At 39.1% G+C, this 25,462-nt stretch overlaps 1 protein-coding gene across 1 annotated transcript in view; it reads right to left on the bottom strand.

Moving 5' to 3' along the window:
* Nucleotides 1-25,462, bottom strand: part of dock1 (dedicator of cytokinesis 1) — a gene marked incomplete in the record, with an annotated part of 276,885 nt that overhangs the window by 166,814 nt on the left and 84,609 nt on the right. The window contains 7 exon segments of the mRNA XM_037691498.1: nt 2,483-2,578; nt 5,710-5,837; nt 9,930-10,036; nt 14,464-14,534; nt 19,251-19,359; nt 23,971-24,099; nt 24,193-24,293. Of these exon segments, the coding sequence (XP_037547426.1) occupies nt 2,483-2,578; nt 5,710-5,837; nt 9,930-10,036; nt 14,464-14,534; nt 19,251-19,359; nt 23,971-24,099; nt 24,193-24,293 (741 nt within the window).

Below are 25,462 nucleotides of genomic sequence, written 5' to 3'. Positions count from 1 at the left end.
TCATCACTACTGTACTATATAAAGTGTTACAACAGGGGGAACCACGGGCTTTCATTTGACCTCTAAATCCCATTGCGTAAAAAGGACACTGATGCAAAATATCATTTAGGTAGTGGGAAATGTCAGGGCAGTCAAGCAGCTCTAAAGGTAGAAGCTGACAAAAGGCACGGGCCAGAAGGGACAGGGGACAAAAGAACGCTGCAGATAGGACTTTTAAAGGAAGGCAGAGGGCAGCGGCAGCATTTGTACACAAAGCAGACAGTTTCAGTGAGGGCCATGGGGAGTCATGGGTGGAGTAGTTTCATTAACTGGAAAGGACGCTGGTCTTTGACGGTGTCGTTCAACGCAGGGAGCAGCATTTCACCAGCACTGCAGGAGAACGCCGAAATAGATGCACTTAGTATAATTCAACAGTAACGCAGCAGAGGAGACGCACCGCCTTTATCCTGACAACCTTTCAGACAAAAATGGTTGCCGAGCTCCACATCTGAAACATGATCAAAACAAACCCTGTGCAGAGGAGAAATAAAAGAGGTTTGCGGGGGGTGTAAAGGCAGCTGTTCTCGGTTTTAACCACAGATCTGCTGAAGAACAATCACGCTTTTTTAATCCACATGGATATTTTCAGCCCAACTTTTTGAACACTAATAAAACAGTCTGTGTCTGACAACAGAATAAAAAGACTGGAGTGAGTGGGAGTCCTAACTTGAACCCCCTCCAAATAGCTGTGTGGTATGAAAATTAGGCAACAGGGCAGCCTGGGCTCAGCTCGTGGCTTCATAATCATTCAGCGTGATGCACACAAGCAATCCGTTACACAACAGAGGGCTCCCCTGCTCCTGAATTAGCTCAGTGCAATGCAGGAATGCCTGACAGATGAACAGCTACAATCTCTTTCTAAAATTAAACGTCTAGCATTGCTTAACGGAACGCATCTCACGCACTGCATTTCAATCCAGTTTTAGACTAAAGTCATTTTATGTTGAGAAATGATTCGATTATATTCGTTTTGGTGAAACCTTAAAAATAACGTGCAGCAGAATACCATTCTATATTGCATTGCATCCACACAGACATAGTTGGGACATTGTAAGTGCATTTAAGAATACCTCATTCATAAACTGTGGAATAAAACTAATGTTTATAACTAGGCCTGTCACGATAAATTTTGCTCGGCGATTAATTGTCTCAGAAATTATTGCGATAAACGATAATATCATTAGAAATGTGACAATAATTACTTTTCAAATTTAAGAATAAATGCAAGTTAATTTATTTTGAGTGTAGTACCTTTTTCGACCACCGGATGGCAGTATAAGACTGTTTGAACCGAAGGATGAATAGTGAGGGAACGAGCAGCGTCTCTCTTAAAGAAAATTGGGAGAGAGGCCCCCTGACGTGACATGGGCTGTCTCTCTTCGGTTCTCAAAATGGCGGACGCTCGGAGTGGTTTGAGCTCTTTAGTATAGCATAAACAAGTTCTCAGCTTCTTTTTGCAGATAAAAACTTTTTACACGAAGGCACGGGCTTCAACCGTGAATTTTGGAGCTTCGACAAGACGGAGATTTTTTTTTCCCCAAGGTCGGCCTGTTAGCTTAGCTCGTAGCTTAGCTGCTTTTAATGATCCAAAAACCCGATTTTGGATGGTTAAAATAGATTTCAAAGAGAAAGAGAGGAGTCAGTGAAGAGCACCGGAGTTGAGCTTTTTGTCATCCAGTGTCTTCAGTAGAAAGAGAGAGACAAAGAAACGATAAAGCCGTTAAATGAAAATGAGGTTGATAATTTTCATTTATCATGCGATTAATTTATTGTTTATCGCGACAGGCCTATTTATGACCCAAGTGTAACTTCAAAAATTAAAGACAATATAAGTTTCATTCAGCTCTAATTAAAAGGTGAAATGAGGCAAACCTCACAGAAGTCTATTTGTATGCCTCCAAATGTAGATGTGACATTCTGTGACTGGCCTTTTTAAACTCACAAAAATCCATAAAACCTCAAACGCATCAGGCAGACAGCATATTTACACAATGACTGATAAGAACATTAACTGCTATCAAGCTCCAGCTGGGACAGACTGGAAGACGGAGGCTCACGGGAACAGCGGGGGGGTTTAGTGATTAGATTACAGCACGCAGCATTAGATGTGTACAAATAAGTGAGGATCAGACACGCAAACAAGGAAATAAAAAAAACAAAACACAAACTAGAATAGGTAAACCATAAGCAAGTTTCTGAAGAAAGACAGGAGCAAATCAAAGCCACTCTTGGATAAGAATTAAAAAGCAATCTGCAAAGGTGGGCGGCAGCTTTAATGATGGTTTGGGATTAGAGTAGTTTCAGTCCTCTGGGAGTTTATCTGTGTGTGCTGCTTCGTCTGTGTGCTTGTGAGTGTATCTGGATGTGTAAATCTGGACAAGAAAAAGAAGCAGGTATCGAGTGGCCGTACTGCTGACGCTCGCAGCGAGGCTGACAAACTTACGATGTGAGGAGAGTCACGGTCCATGGAGATGACGGTCCTGTTAATGGTCCTCAGCAGCTGCTCCATGATGATCTGCACGTGCCACTGGGTGGGGCCCTGCAACAATTACAGATGCATGTGATGTCAGGAAAACAGAAGAAAATGACACAAATGAACAAAAACAAAAAGATAATCTTTTCATCACAGAGTCATTTCAACTCACTGTCTGAAGACGCACTTTCTACTTTATCTGAATGCAATGATTGAGTAAAAGATGAACAGTTTTCCTATTTATAGTTTCTTCCAAAAGATTAATATTTGCATATAATACTAGCTGTTTTAGCCTTTTGCATCTTTGATACAGTTTTGCTACATTTCACTTTCCGCTTTTCCAGATTTAGCTTTGTTTTTGCTCATTTTAGCTGCAGTTTTCCTAACTTTAGATTTTAGCTATCCTTCCACGTTATGGTTTTAGCCATGCGTTTGCCAATTTAAAGTTTTACCTTCATTTTAGCTTTTACGTTTAGCTATGACGATTTTAACTTGTAGCTGATTTTGACATCTGTTATTATTATTACCGTATTTTTCGGACTATAAGGTGCACTGGATTATAAGGCGCAATATCAATGAACAGGTCTGTTTTCATACATAAGACGCATTAAGCGAAACTAAAACATTTTGACAGATTTTTGAGCATCATGTACCATATAAAATCCATTTGAGGTCAGTAAGCACAACCAGAATGAATACATAAGGAAACAATTAACTATTATTAACTAATTTTTTAACTAAATCTCAATAGCATTCACATTTTATTCTTCTGTTTTAGTCAAAGTGCTCAAATGACTAACTCATCTGACAGCAGATGTAGGTAACAGATGTGTAACATGAGTTACATAAATTCATAAAAAATAGAATTAAATTGGACCAAATATGAGGCCCTGAGGTGTTGGGTTAAAAAATAAATGAGGAAAATCTCCTCATTCGTTTGATTAATCATGTCAGGGTATGTGCAAGTCAAGTCCTTTAATTAAAGTTAAGGCTGAAAAAACTATAAATATAGACAATAGTTGGGAGGTCCTGCTGTATTACACCCAAACATAGCATGTGTCACTCAATGAGACACAATCAAGTTTAGTTTTTGTCTGTTTATTGAAGATAAAGTTGCTACAGTGTAGCTGGTACTTTTTTTTTTTTTAATCTCCTAGGTCTGTCTGTAGCTCTGTGTGCTGGAGAACTCATAAAGTCAAGCAAAACAAATTTAAAATTTTCAAAAATCAAAGGCAGAGTTCTGCGAAAGGTATTTATTTTATTTTATTTTATTAAGAGAACTCCCAGACTTGTGTGATCTTGTCATCGATAGCTCCTAGATTCTTTTTTTTTTAACTCTCTTGGTTTAACGGATGTGCAAGACAGATATGAAAGAGTGTGTAAGCCTGGCAGCGGAAGCAGCTATTTGGAGTGCGGCGAGAGGAGGGAGCGTAAAGGCTGGAGCAAGTGGGAGTGGGAGATAATCCTTGCAGAGAGTGGAGTGTGGGAGGCCAGACCACGCTGATCAATGGCGAGCGTCTGAGAGGGCCTAGGGGAGGACATCACGAGTCTTAGCAAGGAAGACGATCAAACACACTCAGAGCAGCTCAGTATTGGAGAGCGTGTGTGAGCCACTATAAGAGCATGAGAGGGTCAAAGCGTTGAATCTCCAGGGAAAAAACATGTTTTTTTTTCTCGTGTGTGCTGAAATAATCAGAAGACCAATTAAGTAGTTAAATAAAGTCCTTGAACGAGTGCAGGATCTTGCAGAATGTGTTAGTGTTTGGAGTATGTGTTGTGACTGTCAGCTACTACCACACTGAATATAGGTGCAATACCTGTAACGTCAGCTCAAGTATGGCCATAGTTTTTTAAACCTGTGGTCCCCATCTTTAATCGGGTTGACTCCCTAAGTTTTTCAGCTGTAGATCTTCACCCAATTAATAATTTCCGAGAGTTAAAATAAAATATACTCTCCTTAAAAGGTAAATACAGTAGTTCCTCTCGACGCCGCGGTTCGACTTTCGCAGACTCGCTCTATCGCGGTTTTTCAAAGTACGATTGAACACGAGAATTTTTTTTTTTAAATAAAAATGTACAGGACACACGATTGCCAACTTTAATATTATGTGATTGGGACAGTACTGGTTACAGTGCTGTACGGTAAAATGTTAACGAAAAAATAAAACGCTTCCGACAGGCACCGCCATTTTCTAGTTTTCCCTCAGTAAGCCTACACTGTATTCCTGTTAATAAAAACCACATTTCCCAGAAGGCAACAGGGACCCACCCAGAAGTCCCGTTTCCTTCTGCTGAAAAACTAGAGGTAAAGTTTTGATCTGACCTGAGCGGATGCAAAGAAGCAACACAGAACCCATCAAACCGAACTAGACCAGAAGCAGACCTCCTGATCCAACGGTGAATCTTGAGAGCTGGTAGCCCGCCCATGTGGACCTCAGAGCTGGGACGCATGCCAATGGTCTGGCGGTCGATCCAGAGCTCCAGGTCACATTTCTTCATGTCTTTCAACATGTTGACGAACAGCCCTCAGTGGACACGCATAGCCGAAGGTCCAACACTCCATCCGGAGCTTACCGGGACTTTTTTCATGTCTTTCAACCGGCCGACGAGAACCTGCGCACTGGTAAGTAAAATTTAGAAGCTACTGTACATAGAAGTATGTTCTTAAAATTAGTAGGTTTAAGAGTTGAGAAAACTGATTGTGGGCTTCATTAAATTAGGGCAAGTCAGCAGAAACTAACCGAGTCGGACTGGAACTGAGAGCCGCTGCAGTTCTTCAGAGCTGGCAAATAAAATACAGTACTGTACACATGTTGTTAAAACGATGTCGGTTTAAGAGTTTAGAGCAATGCAAGAGTGTGGGAAGGGTTTCTAAAGCCTTAATAGATTTATAAATATTAAAATAAATATAACGTCAGAATATTTATAGTTTATTTTAATAATTATTATAGTTAATTTATATTATTTATAGATGACTCACCAACCTGGAGCAATAATTTAGTAAGAATAAACATCTTTACAAGAAAGTAAATTAGGATGACGATGTCAAACTAGTCTTGTTAGACCAAATAATTCATTTTAAACAGTATATTTTCACCAAAATACTTAAAAATGTGTTTGCTTCTTTAAAGCGGTGCTGTTGGACACTATTCTGTTCATCCTACAGGGAAATAAAAGCAGAGAGCAGCGTTTCGTACCACATCCTTCCTGTAAAGCACCTCCAGGATGTCACAGAGCAGCTGGCAACAAGCCTTCGGTTCCTCCTCCTTCTCCAGGTGGAACTTCAGCTGCTCCGTCATCAGCGGCAGAAGGATTTCACGGCAATCTGCAGGGACGCCGACAAAAACACATATTTGCCACGGCTCTCAACACACGGAGCAGATGATAGACCACACATGGCGGTAACAACATATGGTTTTGACTCAGCCGGCGCAGACGCACAGAGCAGAATCTCAGCAGAATAAATTAAAAATGTTTTATTTATTTATTTAACCGATTTGGGGAAAATAGGTAATAAACAGTAAAGTTTTGTTGTCCTATAATTACATTATCACACACGGGCTGCTGTGTAGCTGATCCTGCCTAAGTCAAGTCTTCAGCTGAAAATTAATCAGAAGAGACTCGTGCCAAGTTGAACCACCTGTTCCACGTAATTAAAAAAGTGCCTAAAGAACTTAAAGCGCACTCAATCACAATCCTCCATCTCCGTCTTCTACCACTTATCTGTTGTCGGGTCGCGGAGGCAACAGGTCCAGGGGAGAAACACAGACATCTCTCTCCCCAGCAACACCCTCCAGCTCCTCCTGGGAAACCCCAAGGCATTCCCAGGCCAGAGAGGATATACAATCCCTCTAGCGAGTTTTGGGTCTTCCCCAGGACCTCCTACCAGTAGGACGTGCCCAGAAAACCTCTAAAGGGAGGTGTCCAGGAGGCATCCTAATCAGATGTCTGAACCACCTCAACTGGCTCCTTTCGATACGAAGCAGCAGCGGCAATAGACCGAGCTCTCCCTAATCTTGAACCTTTTCTTAAATATTTTATAAGAAATGAGTAAAGTATCAAACCTTCTACTAACCCAAGGTTGGAAACTTTTACAATTAAAATACATTTTTATCAACTTTCCTACATCAGACTTTTTTTTTTTTTTTGGTGCTGTGCTTGGTGTAACTCAATCATACAGGATATGGTAAATAAAAATAAATAAATAAATAAATAAAAACTGGACTTCTATTCTGTGGTTAAGAATGTTTCACTTCCCATCCAATTGAATTGAGAAAGTTCCCATTGGGAAACGGTTACGTACTGTAACCCCAGATTCTATGAGTATAAGCGTAGCCCTTTAAGGCTGTCGCTGATGGGTTGGGTTATCCCGATATGCGGAGCATCACACAGCTGGCAGGGAGATGGGAATGCATCTACGGTGCCTCCTTTTCAACTCTTTTGAAAATTGGGGCTGTAGCTGAGATATTCTTTGAGTTTTGTTGCATTGTGCCAACTTTGGTTTATTTCTTTAAGTGTATAGTTAAAATAAAGAACAAATAGTTCTGAACAAGAAAATTCCCCTCAACATTTAGAGATAATTTAGCAAACTTCCTGAAACTTTACAACAATAAAACGTACATTAAAGTCAACTGAACTTAGATTAATGCACCCCCCCCCCCAGATAATTTAGTGCTTTAAGAAGAAAAAACAAGCTGAGCTCAAATAAAATCTGAACCCCATCACTAAATAAGAATCCACACTCCTCCGTACTGCTGAAGGATGTATAATAAACTGAAACATGATGAGCAGAATGAATAGAAAAGAACTATAAGGAACTTGTTGAAAAATACCCAGAGGGGAAACAAAACATGAAACCAGTCCCTGTTTTACATTTTCTGAACTGCATGTCCAATGAGGATGAAGTAAGTTGTTTTGTAAAGAACAAAATCTGTGTAAAACTTTTGATTTGAGCCACTGGAATCAACTCTATTGACAAAAAAAAAAACAATCATAAACTACAGGATGGATTTATTTAAAACTTTCAGAACATAATTAAAAGATCAATCTTCAACGTAGTCAATTCAAAACAAAATGGCTGCCACAGCCAACTCACCTTAGACAACACTAAAATGTCTATAACTCTGCCAGTTTTACAGATATCGAGCTAAAATAAGCTGTGGTAGTAGCCGAGTCATTCACAACGTGTACTCCAAGCACCATGGAAGATCTTGCAACATTGTTGCAGACTGGGCAAAAAGTTGTTTCCAAGGTTCAAATCAACATTAAATTATTTTGGTCTAAAATGCTGGCATGAAAAGCCGGTTAGTGATATGCATTCTGTCAAAGAATGCTAGGCCTATAATCTAAAAAAAATCTTTTCCAAAGTGGAGCCCAGCTTGATACTAATGTGGAGATGAAAAATCTACCCAGCAATTAGCATTATTTGTCACTGTTTTGGCAAAATTTCTAAACACATAGCACAACAAAGACGAGTGGAGCCGTTCGGAGCACCGGGGCACAGCGTCATTGTGAAGCCTGAGCAACAGGATAATCCGTAGCTACGTCGTTGAAAAAAAAACAACCTTTTCCCGTTGTTCAGCAGTCCATTCATAAGCATCAGGGGAGGCTCGCTCGTCCACAATTATAGCAGTAAATCAATAGAAATGGCCACAGGACCACGCACTGAGCACTGCCCTTCAATAGCGACACACTGAACTGGCTAAACCACCAATTGGACAATTTTATGTTTCAAAAGTATGAAAGCGGTGGATCATTAAACTGAAAGCGGTGACATTTACACCGTGTTGTGTTCAATATCAGACGTTACCGAACACAAGACAAACTTCTCATTACACCCGGTTCCAGTTCCCTTTCATTGCTTATCGCCTACATGTGGACTGATGTAATACGAGCTTAGAAACGTGCCCTTTGAGTGGAAAAATGCTTTCCTGTTCGTTAATTGGCTGCCGTTTCTTTTTTTTGCCCCTGCTGGCAGTTGTACAATAGCTGTTACCACTGAAACACAACAGGTGAGCCTTGTTTTCTCACATGAATACCTTCACGTCCCAGAGTAATGGTGCCCCTTGTAAACTTCTGTAATAAACTAAGGAACTACTACTATCTTAGCATTCCTTGAAGGAACGCATATCGCCCGCCGCTTTTCATGCCACAGTTTTTAACAACTTTTGTAATTCAATTCAACTCAATTAACTTCAATTCGCAACTAAGCTCCATCTTATATTACTGATCTTATTGGTCCATACTTTCCTAACAGACCACTTCACTCTCAGACTGCAGGTTTATTTGCGGTTCCTAGAGTTTCCAAAAACTGAATGGTAGGCAAAGTTTTCAGTTATCAGGCTCCTCTCCTGTGGAATAAACTTCCAGTTTCTGTCCGTGAGGCTGACACATTGTCTACTTTTAAATCTAGGCTCAAGTCTTTTCTTTTGGATAAATCCTATAGTTAGGGTCAGATTGAGTTTCCTGAGCTGTCCCTTAGTTATGCTGCTATAAGCTTAGACTACTGGAGGACAAACTGATCTCATTTCATTAAATTATTAGTTTGTATTAGTATTTATTTCCATCTTAATGTGTTTTTTTGTCTTTCCGCCTAGTGAGGGACCTGCTCGCCTCCATTCTGGACCTGCCATTCTGTGTCCATTGCTCCTTCCGGTCCTCTCAAACCCAGCAGCTCGAAGGAGATGATCACTTGTCCTGAGCCTGGTTCTGCTGGAGGTCCTGTTATGAGGGAGTTTTTCCTTTCCACTGTTGCCTTTGTGCTAGCTCAGGATGGAAGACTGCGACAAAGTGAACACTCAATGCAGTCTGATCCTTAGATACAGTAGATAACTTTAATAATTGGCATTTAGAATGTATGTGAATGTTTCTGTTCAGTGCCCTGAGACGACTTCTGTTGTGACTTGGCGTTATAGAAATAAACTGAAATGAATTGAGAGGGATCCGTTATTTGCATTCAGTGATAACTTTCTGTAAGTTTTCTATTTTTATTTTTAAACATGCCGAGTGGTTCATGAGATGCTTTGGTAACACACAGATAAATGAACAAGTGAGCACAGAGACATGTGCAAAAACACTATGGTCCGTTTTCGCTGTTTAGCGGCAGACAATAAGAAAAATCATTAAATAAAGTTATAAAGTAAAAGAAGCAGCATGGACGACTGATAATCTGAATAAATGGGAGTTGTTGTTTTTCATTAAACATCAGTGTAGGTTTTTATGGCAGCAGAGATGTTTAACTCCTTTACAAAACAAGAAAAATTCCCACTCTGCTTCATCCTTGACCTTTACAGAAGCCTCCAGCAGAACTGGCAGGTGGTGGTGTGATTGCCTAGATTTCTGAACCGTGAGTAAAGTTCCATGCACTGAAAAACTGTGAGTAAAATTACTGAGATTGTGTGTGTGTGTGTGCTCTCACCGTGATAAGTAAAGAGATCGCTGTGGATGATGTCAATCAGACAGTCTAGCTTCTGTTTCACCAGGCGACCCTGAGGGACTTTCAGGATGAACTCTGTGAAAAGCTTGCTGTGGCGAAAGGAGGACAATAAAAGGTCCAACTGATCAGACATCTCAGGCTGGTTGACTGATTACAATCATTATCTAAAAAAATAACCAACAAAGTTAGTCCTATATTTCCTGGCTATAAGTAAGACAGCATAGGATGTACAATTATTGTATGCAATTAATTTATTTTCAGCGTATTTTTATATTTTAGAGCTGACGTTTACAGTAAGTACCGTATTTTTCGCTGTTTAAGTCGCACCTTTTTGCATAAATTTACAAGTTCTGCGACTTATACACTGAAGTGACTAATATACATATTTCCCATATTTATAACCCAATTTTTGGCTGAGTTTTGAAAATTTCTTTCATTCTGGCATGGAAAATATTGAACACTACCATTTTCAGCCGCTAGAGGGCCATCGACCAATATGACAAGCCAAGTGTCTCATTAATAGGTAAAAGTGGTTATTAATGACACACTTGGCTTGCCATACCAAGCCAACTTCGTCTCGTTCCGGAACTCTTGGAGCAAACATCAAATCAGCTGCATTTCGTCACGCCGCCCAGGCGAAATGCAGCTGATTTGACCATTAAAGTGCATTTATTAAGGAAAAGTTTAACTGAGACACACCTTTGCTATAATTTTGAGCAAACAAATAATTTTTTTAAGTGTTAATCTTGTTAAAGTCCTCCCGTGCACGCTCCCGCGGCCGCTGTTTGGCAGCCAATCGATTTCTGGCACAACAACAGCCCGCATTTCCGGGTGGTCAGCGGTGACGCATAACAAATGCAACGCATCAGCGGTGATACATAATAGATGTGACTTATACATCGAAGCAACATGTTTATGTTTTTTTCCCCACTTTAGACATATTTGGACTGATGCGACGTGTCCGACGGCAAGTACAGTTTTAAGATACCAATGTATAGTTGATGCATGTGGACTACACTTATTAAAAAATTGTATTTCCGATTCACGTGATACGAGTCACCAAAGATCAAACTAGAAAAATTAAGCAGTTCAGACGTTAAAAGAAAAATCTGCATTCATAAATTCACATAAAACTGGTTGGTTTTTCTGCCTTGAAGAGACTGTGAGCTCATTACGCAGGCAAGCTGAGGCTCAAGGAAGAGAGAGAATGTTTTGGCACCGGATGAAACGCTCTTCATCCCAAAGGCTTCGGTCTGGTTGCCTCCAGTGCAGGATCTTGGTGAGGTTTGTGTAAGCAACAAGAACAGCTGATACAACCTTTGCTCAGCCACCAGAAAGTCAAGCCTGCGATTTCACAATTACAGCTGGAATCACAGATTTGTTTTCTCATGTTTTTCTTTACATTTGGACGTGCAATAGCTTGTGAAACGTATATATGAAATACATGGACAGTAAGGCAGCAACACATAAAAAAGCATTTAAAACTACCGTAATATCAACATTGGCACAAAAAGGCTGAATTTACCTGGCTTTAAAACAAAAAAGTGAATTTAAGAAGCCTCCGTGCAAATAGCAATATTTGTGCCAGCCAAGATCAGCTACAAAAATAATAAATCTAAACAGAAGAGTCTCTGATGGTAAATTATTTGGCAAAATATTGTAAATACAACGCAAGTTTGTATCATCAATTTTAATCAAGTGAATGTAAATGGAATGTTTAATCAGATTAATGGTAACTAATGGTAATAAAAATCTCTAGCCTTTTCTGAGTTAAATTTTTTTTAGTTTTCTTTAGTGTGACTAACTTTTCAAACACATTTACCTTGACTGCCCCTTTGACTTGCAAAAAAATATACACACAACTGGTGTCAGAAGTACTTGTAATGTGGGGGGGGACACACTGGTGGTGGGGAGGGGTCTGGGGGTCTTCTCCCCAAAAATTTAGAATAAAGGAGATGCCATTTCCTGCATTCTGGTGTATTTTTACAGGATTTTGTACATCTACGTTTACCTATATAAGTAAAGGCATGATTCAATAACTATTTTAGAGAGCAACAAGAAGTAGCCTGACCAACAGCTCTCCTTGTGTGAATAAAGCACGCTCCACTTCTCTCATGCATCCTAGCCCCCTGGTCAACAACTGCTGGCACTGAGGTAACGCTAAGCTAGCATGCAACACAGAAGTGTCTCCTCCTCCTCACCCATCCCACCAAACCAATTGACCTCGGAGAAACACTGTATGCTGTATGTATGCTGTATGTATGCTGTATGTATGCTGTATGTATGCTGTATGTATGCTGTATGCACGCTCCTACAAGCACTCTGCAGTTGCTGGATGCTGCCTATCATGATGCGCTAAGATTCATAACTGGCTCTAACTATCGTACCCATCACTGCACCCTGTATTCACTGGTTAAGTGGTCATCATTAACTTCACGCAGACTCTCCCACTGGTACATTTTCATCTTTAAATCACTTCTTGGTCTGCTGCCTTCATACATCTCCTACATGTCACTGCGTGAGTGCAGCTACAGTGTGCGCTCTGAGGACATTATTACCTGCAGTGTTTTTTACCTGTAGTATTTTTTAAATGTAAGGGGGACACATCCCTTTCACATATAACTGTTGTGACACCTATGACACACACACACACATATACATACGCAAGCACATAACATATATAAACATATATGTTGCTTGTATGTCCTTTCAACGGGCATCTTAAAAAGTAGTTTAGTCAATTTAGTTTGAAAACATGAAATCCAGTCTGCTCAGTATTTTCAAATTGAGGCATAAAATAAGCCATTCTGAAGAACAGATCGACAGATTACTGGTACCGGTATTATCGACACTCATAACTTAACTGTGCACGTGTGTGTGCCACTTCATAAAGAATCTGTTATGAAGACTAGCATTACGCCATGCCTGATGACATTCACATGGGGCAACATTAACGAAAATGAACCCTTCAGTGGAGCAGTCAGAGAGTTTCCAAGGCAACCTGAGCAAGTTTAACCAGAGGACATGGCTGCAGAACGAGCGAAGGGGCTGAATAACAGCACTCGAGAGGTGAAGAGGCAGACAAATAAAAATATGGTGGAAATACAAACATCAAAGCGAGCATAACATCCCATCAGTTTGTCTCAACACCATCTTTACAGCAAACTTTAATCAAATGCGATGCATTATTAAAGAAAAGAAAATTCCTGCAAATATTTCCTAGCAGGAAGATTAAATTATGGACATTATCTTGCTGCAGCACTTCATTTTTACAGCTCACAGAAACATGGATTAAAGCAGAAAAAATAATTTTGACTGATTTGTTTTTTCTTTACACCTAGAGGTTACTCCCTCCATATTAGAGATATAGATTATTATCTAGATTATTTCATTCAAAGGGATTATATTTAGATGATTTCAGCTTGTAGTAATTTATACTATTAATTCATACTTGATCATTTATTAAATTACATTTATCACAGTACAGTTGCCTCTCAGTATGTTTCTAAATATAATCAACTTTAGCTCATTCAAACAGCCACACCACCTTGTTATTGTTAAAACACTGTATAGAACTAAATTTAGCAGATATTCATAATAAACTACAAACACTTGAAACTGACTCTCACAGAGATCATGAGCTTTGGTGAAAATTAATATTTTATATAATGTTATAATATACATTAATATGTTTTTAGAGAAACTAAAGCAGCAGAAACAGCCTCTCTCACAGTGGGAGAAACTCAACAGGCTGCGCGCTCCCACAGCGGTGCACGTCTCTTTCCCTCTCTCTGACCTGGAGTTTGGTCTCACGCGCAGTTTGCACATGTCTGCACGATAACACTCCAAACACATTAATTTTTAATACAAAGTTAGATTTTAGGAACAGAAGTCCCTGGGAGGTTGGGGTGCAGCGCTGGAGGAGAGGGGTGGGGTGATGGTGTATCAGTTATCAGTTCTGGTATGTCTCCCGGCTGAAGTGAGCTGGTCATGTGCGAACACATACGTTTAATAATTCACGTTTCTACATGTCATCACCTATTGGGGGGGGGGGGGGGGGGTCTATTAGGATCGCAGGGTGTCCTCCTTGGTTTGCTGCAGGTGAGAATTCACCTGCAGTCCCTCTCTGCTGCTCATCGTGAACCAGACAGAACGACACGCCCTGCTCTGCTCTGATTGGTTCAAACTGTGGCTCTGGTTCTCATCATTGGTTGAAAGCAGCACCAGTTTAATCCCCGTAGCATCATTAGATTGGATGGTTTTAACTAAACCACAGCAAAACGCGTTTTTTTTTCCCCTTCCTCATTTTCACAGACGACAGAAATTCGTCCTGGCAACGTTCAAAATGACGCATTTCCGCTGCGTTGACGAAGAACTTTAATCCATGCAGAAATAAGTATATTTTCATATAGTAGCAGAAAAAGTTCACCTCTATTACTTTTTCCTGTCAGAATAATTGTCTCTGCTGTGACTAAGTGATGTAAAAAACTTAATGATGTAAAGTAAATAAAATTACCTTAGTTCCTTTGGATCAAAGACCAACTTGACATCGTTGACAATGGTAGGAATGTACTTCAGTGCAGCGCCCTAAAAGAAATAGAAGAAAAAGAAACAAGCTCACTTTTGTTGGTTATGTTAATTTCTTAGCCATTCCATAATATACAATTAATTAGGGATGCACAATATTGGATTTTTGGCCGATATCCGATATGCCGATTTGTTAAAACGTATTTGGCCAATAACCGATACTAATACCGATTTTTTTTCTTCTTAGACCTACTTACAGAGACTACACAGCTTTCTCTGCTGTGGAATTAAAATACATTATTCTGCATGAGCTTTGTCAATTTGGCCTGTTACCGAATGCAGATGCCAAAAAGGGGCTGAAAATGAAAACACTTCAACTTGGATTATGTTTAATGTCAAATGTATTCATGACATTTACTCTCTAACACAATGACAACACTTGAACAGTGCAAATTTTCACAAATCTAAACTCAACCTGTTCACAAGTGAAAAGTACATAACAGTGATTTAATAGATATACTTGACAGTTTCTTAAATTAAAAATTAACTTAAAACCGGAGCCTTTTATATCAGTGAGTTATTTTGATGGAATGTTTGATGTCCGATATTGAACTTTATCGCTAACATCGTCCGATACCGATACCATGCCGATAATATCGCGCACCCCTACAATTAATGATAAAAAGGCATTTTTGAAGAGCAACACAATCAGTCAAAATTTTGGACTTATTGTGTTGAGTGGTAGTAAATGTGTATTTTGACAATAACTAGAGTTTAAATGCCATTTCAAAAGGCATTTTCACGTCAGTGTAAAAATTCCCTTGCAACTTAGTTAAATTTAAATTTAAAGTTTAAGTCACGTTAACAACTTTTAAGCCTAAAGCTATTGGGACATAGTAAAAGTAGAATCTCGTTGGCCTGCAACTATCAACAATTAGTTGACAAACGGCATCCACGAGGAAGTTTCCAAAATGCCTCGAAACATTTGCGTTCGGCACTTGAGCATCCCGGCGTCTTTCTGCCATCACAGTTTATTTTGAAAAGATTATAAAGTGGACACTATGGTTGCAGGTGAGCTCAGCTTTACTGGCTGATAATGTGCATCCCGATCCAAGCCGATCTAGTCGAACAAGTAAAAATGAAATAATACACTGTAAAGCCCTCTGGCTAGCAGAATTAGCAGAAACACATCTCTGCATCCAAAGCCTCCGTTTCATTAGAAGGACTTTCAGCTGCAGGACCTCGAGGGGAGTGGACTTTATTTTACCAAATGTCTTCATATCAGTTGTATGGACGCTGTCATTTTTCAGCAAAAACTTGAGACAGGCAATGGTCCTAAACCATTGCAGATGTTGGCAAATAGTTAAAATGAAATGTCTTATTTTAACAACTACCAATAAACTCAAGTGTTTTTGATAGCCTGGGATATAGTTTATACAGCCATGATTTGTAAAAACTGGCCATGTAAAATGCACTAATACTCAGAGTTAAGCGAGCCTATTTTCTCAGTACAATAAAGTCAAAGTGAATAAACACTGCAACAACTTACAGAGAGTCAATTAATAATGGCAATGATTAACCAGGCTGACACTTTCCACCCAAACTGACTGCTGCTAAATGCCAGCCAAAGGTGGGTTGGCATGTTTGTACAGCAACTGTGCAAATTGGCCTCGATGCCAGTCTGTCTTATAGACGTTGATTAACCATGAAGCAGCCGTAGCACACAGAATGTACTTATTAAAGTGCACGGTTTATATTTGAAACTTGTCAGAAATAATTGCCGGCATTTAAATGAAGCTGCAAAGGCAGAAAGCAGCGAGATGTTAAGTCTCGGCACACAACCAGCAGAAACTAACTTTAGACGACAACGCTCTCCTCACCACAATAATGGAAAAGAGAGAGTCACGGCACCTAAATAAAAATCTGCTCTGATCTATGCTAATCTTATTAGATAATTTTAGAGATTTAATATGCACAACGTAACCCCTTCATCCCTATCTGCAGGCAAAAAGATGCAAGGGAACGGGATATTTAAAGATTTTTGCTTTAGTTACAAAGTCAGACTTTTATTTTTCTGAAAATTAAAAATCAAACGCTTCTGTTTACCCCTTGAAAAACCCATTTGAGGAAAATGTCTGTTTTCATCCGGTTCCCAGCAGCAACTAAACTCCCACCTGTTGTGCAGCAATGTTTTTCTGTGGGTTTTTTTTTAGCTCCAGTTAAAAGCTTCTGTTTGCGTCTCAAAACCACCAGAAGCAGCTGTTTGTATAGATTGATCCACGTTTAGGTGGGCATGTGCATCAAAGTCTTTACTTTTATGTGTCCACGACAGTCCAGATGTTCATCACAATTATTTGTTTATTTTGCCAGCAAAGTATAATGGGACCGCTCATTAGCCGCCACCTGCCACACAGCTTTCACAGGATTTGTGAAGGGGACCAGGATTCCTTCGTTACGCAGCCGTTCCTCAAGATCAGTTTTTAATTTACTGACAGTAAAGCTAATATCTCACCCAATTACACAGCAACTGACTCCTAATTGACTTCTGAGCTCCTCGTATGGTTGACTGTGCACACGGATCTACTGTAGGTGTTCCAAGGTGCAAGCACCCTGTGATTATGTTATCTTTAAAAGCATAGGTATGCAGGAGGTGAGCGTGTGCAGGCAAAGCAGAAAGAAGGAAAAAACACATCTTTGTGTGCTTGGTTCCAATCTGAGGTCATTGAGTTCAGAGTAAATGCATAAAAAAGAATGCATATAGGTGAAAGGAGGAAGGCGGTGAAGTAAATACCTTAAGGAGCAGCTAAAGAGCAGAGTGCCAGAGGAGAGCCGTACATCAGGACAGGCAAGGTCAGAGTGAAACGTAGGAAAAGGAATCAGAGGGACAAACAACAGAAATCAACACACAACAAATACACAATCTGAGGATACAAGAAAGGTCTCAAAGGCTGCACAGAAACCAGAACTTCCTGCTACACTGGCAAAAGTTGTAAGCATCGAACCTAAAACTGTGTCTAATTTAAATAAAGTCAATTTGTTAATGTATTTTGGTTCATACAATTCACTCTGCTGTCTGTTTGAAGCTGGCCAGGAAAGATAAACGTCAAACAAGTTGCTGACCAACACTGTCTTTATAAAATGTATCTCAACTTATCTCTTGTTGCATTTTTTAACAATATCCCAATGTTTTATATTGTCCAGCTCTGGTCAAGGAACCTCTCGGTTTATGAATCACACAGATTAATGTTCATCAGTGTAATAAAATGTGACATGGGAGTAGATATATTTGGGAAAGCCTGTTTTGGCAAAGTCAAGTTGAAAGTATAAAAAAATATTTTCACAGTTGTAGATTAAAAGTAGTTTTTTTTTTTTCTACTTTCAGAAACAGAGAAGTTATTTTAAACGTGCCAAAACAGATTTAACAGTGACCTCATCCTACGAGATAAATAGTCACGATTGTAAAAAAAAAAAAAAGTTTTTGATGGAAATTTTTATTTCAAGAGGCCAAGCACATTCTGTCAGTACAAAAAAAAAAAAAGACACGCGCCCTCAGACTGATCCGACTCCCAAGATAAACAAGTATTTAACAGAAGGGACATGTTTAATCCATAAATATTCTGGCACCTAACACTCATTAGGAAGTGTGTTTTGTGCAGATTAAATAGATAGCTAAGATAAATATAACAGAAGACGTTATAGGAAGTTTGTTAACGTTGAACTTGAGCTTGTTTTTTTTTTTGTGTGTGTCTGGATTTAGTGCTTGGTAATTTCTTCAACCACTAACGTATTTGCTGCCGTACACGTTGCATCGCCGTTATGCCACATCTATTATGCGTCACCACTGACCACCAGGAAATGTGGGCCGGTGTTGTACCAAAAATGGATTGCCTGCCAAATGGCGGCCACGGAAGCGTGCACGGGAGGACTTTAACAAGAATCTAACAAGATTAACTCGAGATTAAGATTAATTTCACTTAAAACTATTATTTATTTGCTTGAAATTACAGCAAAGGTGTGTCTCAGTTGAACTTTTTCTTAATAAACGCACTTTGACAGTCAAATCAGCTGAATTTCAAAAGCCGATAAAATAAAACTACTACTTGAACGAAATGAAGCCGATTTGACGTTTGCTCCAGGAGTTCCGGAGTGAGACGAAGGCGACTTTGTATGGCAAGCCAAGTGTCTCATTAATAGCCACTTTTACCTATTAATAAGACCCTTGGCTTGCCATATTCATCTAGGGTCCTCTAGCGGCTGAAAATGATAGTGTGCAATATTTTCCATATCAGAATGAATAAAATCGTCTGATCTCAGCCAAAATTGTTTTATAAATAAAACGTATATTAGTCTATTCGGTGTATGTCGCAGTACTTGCAAATTTATGCAAAAAGGTGCGACTTACACAGCGAAAAATACGGTACTTTTCAAATGCTTTGATCTTCTAAATTGTAGTTTATGTGCAGCCTCAAAAAGTTACTATAAGAAAAGAAAAAGTGTAAAGAACTGGAAAACTTAAGACAGCAGACTTGGAAAACATAATTATAAGACAGAAGCAATCGATAAGAAGAAACTCAAATATCGATGTCTAATAAGCCGCAGTAGTAGTAATAAAAAAAAAAATCATGCATCTCCCCTCACAGAGGATGTCATCCAAAGCTAATCACAGCAGATTTATTTACTTTTCACACAACAGCAGTTATTTACTATTCATGCCGAAGTAGAACGTTTTCTGGCACAGTTTGAGCGATAGATGAGCTTGTGTGATAATAAGCCTACCTTCACCATGCCTGTGTTCTCTGAATTACTGTTCATCATGTTGTTAAAGGATGTGAAAAGGTTCCTCAAGGACTCCATGAAGTCGGCCTCTCCTTTGTTCTCGTAGAGCCTGGGAGGAGAGGAAGTAGAGTTAGTCTGGCAGACGATCAGGAGGCCGCCGTTTGTTTCATCCCTGTGCAAACAGGCCCACCTACGCTGGAAATGACAAGAGTTTGATGCTTCCCTGTTAAATCATTAAACACAGTAAGCAGAAAGGCCCATGTGTGTGTTATCCACGCAAACATTTTTGGATCAGAACCACAGACATCACTCTTGCTGCCAGCCGGATTAGCATTTCGAACAACATGACAAGACCCGGAAGATCCTGCCTGTTGTCATGTAGAAGCAAGTGTGTGAAAAATTAATGATCTGTGCTATTGACACTCCTAGAATACTACTAGAAGGGGAAAAAAAGGTCAAACTAGTTTGTTTGCTTTCTAATCAGCTTAAGGTACAGAATGAGTTGTTTTTGCTCATTTAAAGAGCAAATGCCGTTTGGTGCCTTTAATAGGAAGCAACTGATCTAAAGAGGAAAACACACTTCAGTTCATTTTAATCTGCACAAAAACATAAATCCAATATGTAATCATGATACCTAACATATTCATTTTTTACTTTATTTATTTACAGAAAGCCCATAAAGTTCCACCATCTTAATAATAGTTAGAAAAAGCAACTTTTCTGTCTTGTTATAAACAAGCGGTACGCCGAGGTCCCCAGTCGCTGACGGATTTGAATAGTGAATGTTTGTGTTTTTTGAAGATGAGTGTTTTTCCTGGATTGGAACTGAACAGGGTATGTAAGTTACCTTTAATGTTTTCAGTGCAAGTGGGTAGGAGTTTCACTGTATCCACCTTATGGGGGCTCTATTGTAGAAAAGATAATGAATGCCACTTCCTGTCAAGACAGGAAGTAGCAGTAAGCACTGGTTAACTATGGTAACAGAGCACAAACTGTGGTTTATTAGAAAGTAAGTTGAATTCAGTTTAGCAGATAAAATTATGATTTTTTTTTTGTTTACATTTATTTAATATCCATAAAGTTTCCTAAAATAGCCGTGCTGAGTTCAGGTACCTGTTGTGTTGTTTGTGGCTGCAAGAAGAACCAGATCAAACTAAGTCAGTGGCTACAACAACTGTGTTTTGAACGCCGACCTAAAACAAAAAGTGTTCCTGTGAAAAGCGATATAGTTTCCATCTGCTACCTACAGATGAGGAATTAAGAAGAATGTGGCTGAAAAATGTGAACTTGAAGAGACCGCCCAAAACGCTGTATGTGTGCTCATTTCACTTTGTCGACAAACGGCCGACGGAGTAAAACCTGCATCCTACTTTGTGGCTGGACTAAAATAAACTACCGGAGAAGAGACGTTGGATCCTCAGAAAGATTAAAGACAGTGATGAGAATATCAGGTATGATTCAAGTGTATGAGGAGCGCAGCTTTATAGTATTTGTTCGTCCTGGGTATTACGATTTTCTCTGTAATTAAGCCACGCTCGGTGATGGAGGACTTTACGGCTTTGGCTGGGCTCCATGTATGCTTTAAGGTAAATAAAATTGTGTCCCACCTCTTTTAACAAAACAAAACACCACTGACCGTATTACTGTGTAGATACTAATACACAGAGTATTTCAGGTTGTTCATCGCTTCAATGTCGGAAGCAACCGAGTCAGTGAAATGGCTAAATATGTTCATATATGCAATCTGCAGCCACTTCTTCAGGTCGCCATGGATTAAACTTCATCCACCCCAGCAATTTGAAAAAAACTATACTTTTCAGACATGTAAAAAGTAGAAAGCATAGTTGCCTTATATATATCTACATACATATATATGAGCATGTGTGTGTGTGTGTATATATATGGAGGTAGCCATCTTCCTCAGGCCATCAGGAAGTTTTCTTTAAGGAACCTAGATGCAGCCACACATCAAAATGGAAGTCGGTACCTCGCTTATTTTTCCATTACTCATTCATTCAACCTTTATTTATACAGTTTAATCCCACTGAACCTCGGGGACTCATTTACAAGAGAGACCTGATTTTAACAAAGAATGATGACAACAGTGGACAACAAGGACGCTTATCGTGCTAACAACAAGGACAGACGGACAGACAGGAGACAAAAAGAGGGCTTCTTTGAGGAGGTAAAAAATTGAAAACAAACACTAAAGCAGCAGGAGGAAGAAGAATTAGAGGTAAACGGGTACGACTTCAGCAACTGCATCAGATTTCACTTGACGTCTTCCACAGAGGTGGGTTTTGTGATGCTATAATATCTCCCAGGGATGCAGGCATTACACGGTAAAGGATAGTCACTGTTGAGGGCTTACCGAAATCATGGGATTAGAGGCATCCGTCTCAAAGCTCCCACCATAACAATTACTTAAAGCTGCTGCTCACCCACATCACTGAGGAGCTCAGTGAGCTCTGGACAGTTTCATGTCACTGGGGGGAAACTGTGTGATTAAGGTGCTCCTCTCCAATTTTACAGAAATGTTCCACTTGTGCACAACAAAAAGCGCTGCTGGTGTCAGTTTGGCACCTTGATGTCAGGCCTGTAATAAAGGCTTCAACAAACCCAATTTCAACATGAGTTTCAGCACTAATTCTGACGATGAAAGAGCTGTAGAAGAGAAGGATGTTGCTTTGGTTTGATATGTGACGTAGAGGACAAAGTGTCCTTCAGACATTGGACAGAAAACCAATCAAACTCTGCCCACTTAGTTAGTCCAGGATCATACATCAGCCCATCCGCAGCTTCTTTCCGTGACTCTACAGCTTCCTCATCCATTTAACATCCCCACAGCCAATTATAAAGGCATCAACAGAAATTACAGAAAGGATCGTTCCGTTTTAACTTTGTTCCATCTGAACCAGTAAAGAAGCAGGAGATGAATGCGTTTATGCTGATGAGGTCAAGAGTTTGGCGTGTGGTAATTACCAAAGTACAGAGGCATTTTATGTACTTAAATGTAAAAGAAACCACTCAGGAAAATAGTTATGGCAGCTTTTCCTCAACTTTCAAATAATCATTATCTCCCACACCTGAGTTTTCTAACACGGATAAAAAGGTAGGAATATCTGTGGGCTGCAATGTGTTCTTAGAGTTTACACAAAACAATTTTAACAATTTCCCACAACAGTGCCAATTGCTTCTTTACTGCAATACCTGCAGGCTGCCCAAGGAAGTTTACTCACATTTTATGTTGAATTTTAGAATAGTTTCATTTTTGCCAGAAAAAAAAACAGTAAAACCATAATTACCGGTACTAATTAATTTGGCTAAATAATAAATGTTACTTCTGAAAAGAAATTATATAATTTCATACTTGGAACTGTGTGCACTTCCTTCAAAATACTGTAGCAAATGTAAGAATATACACAGATCAAGCCCCAGGAAATCACTCCCATTTTCTTAATCCAGTAGACTTTAATGAAGGGGGCCAAAGCATATGAATTACAGCACCCTTAGCACCGCTGTTGCTGCTGACAGATCAAGACTATACCATAATACGTCTGCTTTTTGAAAAGCGGCTAAAAATTGGCATTCACCCATAATAATAATCCCTGGGGTTAATAAAGTATCTATCTATCCATCCATCTATCCATCTACATATCTATCTATCTATCTACATATCTATCTATCTATCTACATATCTATCTATCTATCTACATATCTGTCTATCTACGTATCTGTCTACGTATTTGTCTACGTATCTAACTATCTACGTATATGTCTATGTATCTATCTACATATCTATCTACGTATCAGTCTACGTATCAGTCTATGTATCAGTCTACATATCTATCTACGTATCTATCTACGTATCAGTCTACGTATCTGTCTACATATCTGTCTACATATATGTCTACGCATCTGTCTATGTATCTGTCTACATATCTATCTAAGTATCTGTCTAGGTATCTATCTATCTACGTATCTATCTACGTATCTGTCTACGTATCCATCTACTCATCTGTCTACGTATTCATCGATCCATCTATCTATTTACGTATCTATCTATGCATCTATCTGCATATCTGTCTACATATCTATGTATTTATTTACGCATCTATCTATCAACGTATCTATCTATATCTATAATCTGCCAATCTATCAGTCAATTTATCATCTGTCAAACTATCAATCGATCATGTCAATCTATCAATCTATCTATCATCTGTCAATCTATCAATCTATCATCTGTCAATCTATCATTAATCTATCATCTGTCAATATATAATCTGTCAATCTACCATTCTATCATCTGTCAATCTATCGATCTATCATTTGTCAATCTATCATCTGTCAATCTATTATCAATCTATCATCTGTCAATCTATTATCAATCTATCATCTGTCAATCTATCATTGATCTATCATCTGTCAATCTATTATCTGTCAATCTATCATCCTGTCAATCTATCCATCCATCATCTACCATCTATCTATAATCTGGCAATCTATCATTAAACTATCCATCTACCCATCCATCTACCCATCCATCTATCCATCCATCCATCCATTTATTTATTTGCAAAAACCCTTAACAGTTGACCACTATTTAAAAAGTAACTACACTCAAGATAAAAATCATCGTAAACAACGTAATATGTCTTGACCACAATCTTGTTGCGACTTTAAAGTTAATGATAAATATTAATGCAACAATACTCACTGGTTGAAGAGAACTCTGGAGCGCACAATGAACTTGAAGATGTATTCCAGAGCCTTCATGGCCTTCAGCAGCTGTTCTGTCAGCTTCTCTGCATTGTCCACGTAGTTCTTTAAAACTTTGGTGAGCTTCCTACAAACACAATACAATGTGCTCGTCACAAAATGGCCAATATTTGACTTTACCCGTCCACGTTCTGCTTGTATAAAGGAGAAATAAACTCACGTGTAGGCCAGAGTGGCGCTGAAATGCTTTCGAATGTAGGTTTCCAGAACAGGGTTAAAGTGCTGGAACTTTCTGTCGGCTATAAGTCCAATAATGAACACCTGTCAGTAAACAAAAGGCGCGCTCATTAAAATGTAAACCGCAGGCCTCATAATGAAGAGCACCAAACACTACCTGTCTTATTCAATCTATTGAAATAGATTGGGAAATTACACAAGATTACATTTGAGCAGAAAGCTATTTTCTCTCAATTCTCTCAGCTGCAGATAATCTTGGACACTTGATAACACAATTCATCCCTTCTCGTTCTGAAAGACAAAACTGCTCTTCTGAGATGGAACCCCCCTGATGTTAGGCGTCGGCATGCTAGAAACTTGGGTCGTGTAATTCAAGGCTACATTTACAGGCGACCAGTTGACAGAGTATTCTGTAAAACTCCAGTTTGTTTGGCTTTGTTATTCTTATAATCTATCTGTGCTCTCATAGTCTGAAGTGCGGGGGGGGGGGGGGGGGGTGGGATTGATTTCTATCACTGAAAGTTTAACGTACACCTATAATGTACAAAATTCACTACAGCGCACTGGGTCATACTGTCGCCACCATGCGGTTACAGTATTGGCATCAAGCGTCAGTTAAACACCCACCTTTCTTCAGAACTGGCCACACCTCCCGCAACCGCTGACGTATGGGAAGGCCCTATACTAGATCATGTGACCAGTTCTCAACCAATGATACCTCGTCATCTTGTGTTCAAAATGGAAGGTGCATGTCTGTTGCGAATTGAAGGCGTGTATCTAAAAACTACACTTTCTAACTGAAACAAAACCCAAAATCAAAAGATCTGCCTTGTATTAACACATGAATAAAATGCTATAAAAGCATACAGCAATACAAATAACCACATATTTCAGTAAGCTAATACATCATTCTGATAAAAATATATTTCTTTATGATCTTCTACTCGTTTGGTCTTAATGGAAAATTGGACTTTACTGTTAATTAAAACAAAATGTGGCGATACAAAAATATGCAGATATATTTATAAAGTCTAACATAAGATTCAGTGCTTGTATTTTCTCTGTAAATTGGCTTAGGTGTTAGATTGGAGATTGAAAATCACAATAGTTTTTAATTTACGTTTTATAGCCATCCCCTCTAATCTCTTGACAATAAGGATACAAAACATTTTTCTATGTTGACATATACGTAGGCCTGTCACGATATAAAATTTTGCTGGGCAATTAATTGTCTCAGAAATTATTGCGATAAA

This window comes from Nematolebias whitei, chromosome 17, assembly GCF_014905685.2.
Source record: "Nematolebias whitei isolate Nwh7 chromosome 17, NemWhi1, whole genome shotgun sequence".
In the NCBI taxonomy this organism is placed as follows: Eukaryota; Metazoa; Chordata; class Actinopteri; order Cyprinodontiformes; family Rivulidae; genus Nematolebias; species Nematolebias whitei.
The sequence above is the reverse complement of the archived record's forward strand: the minus strand, read 5'-3'. Positions and strand labels throughout refer to the sequence as shown.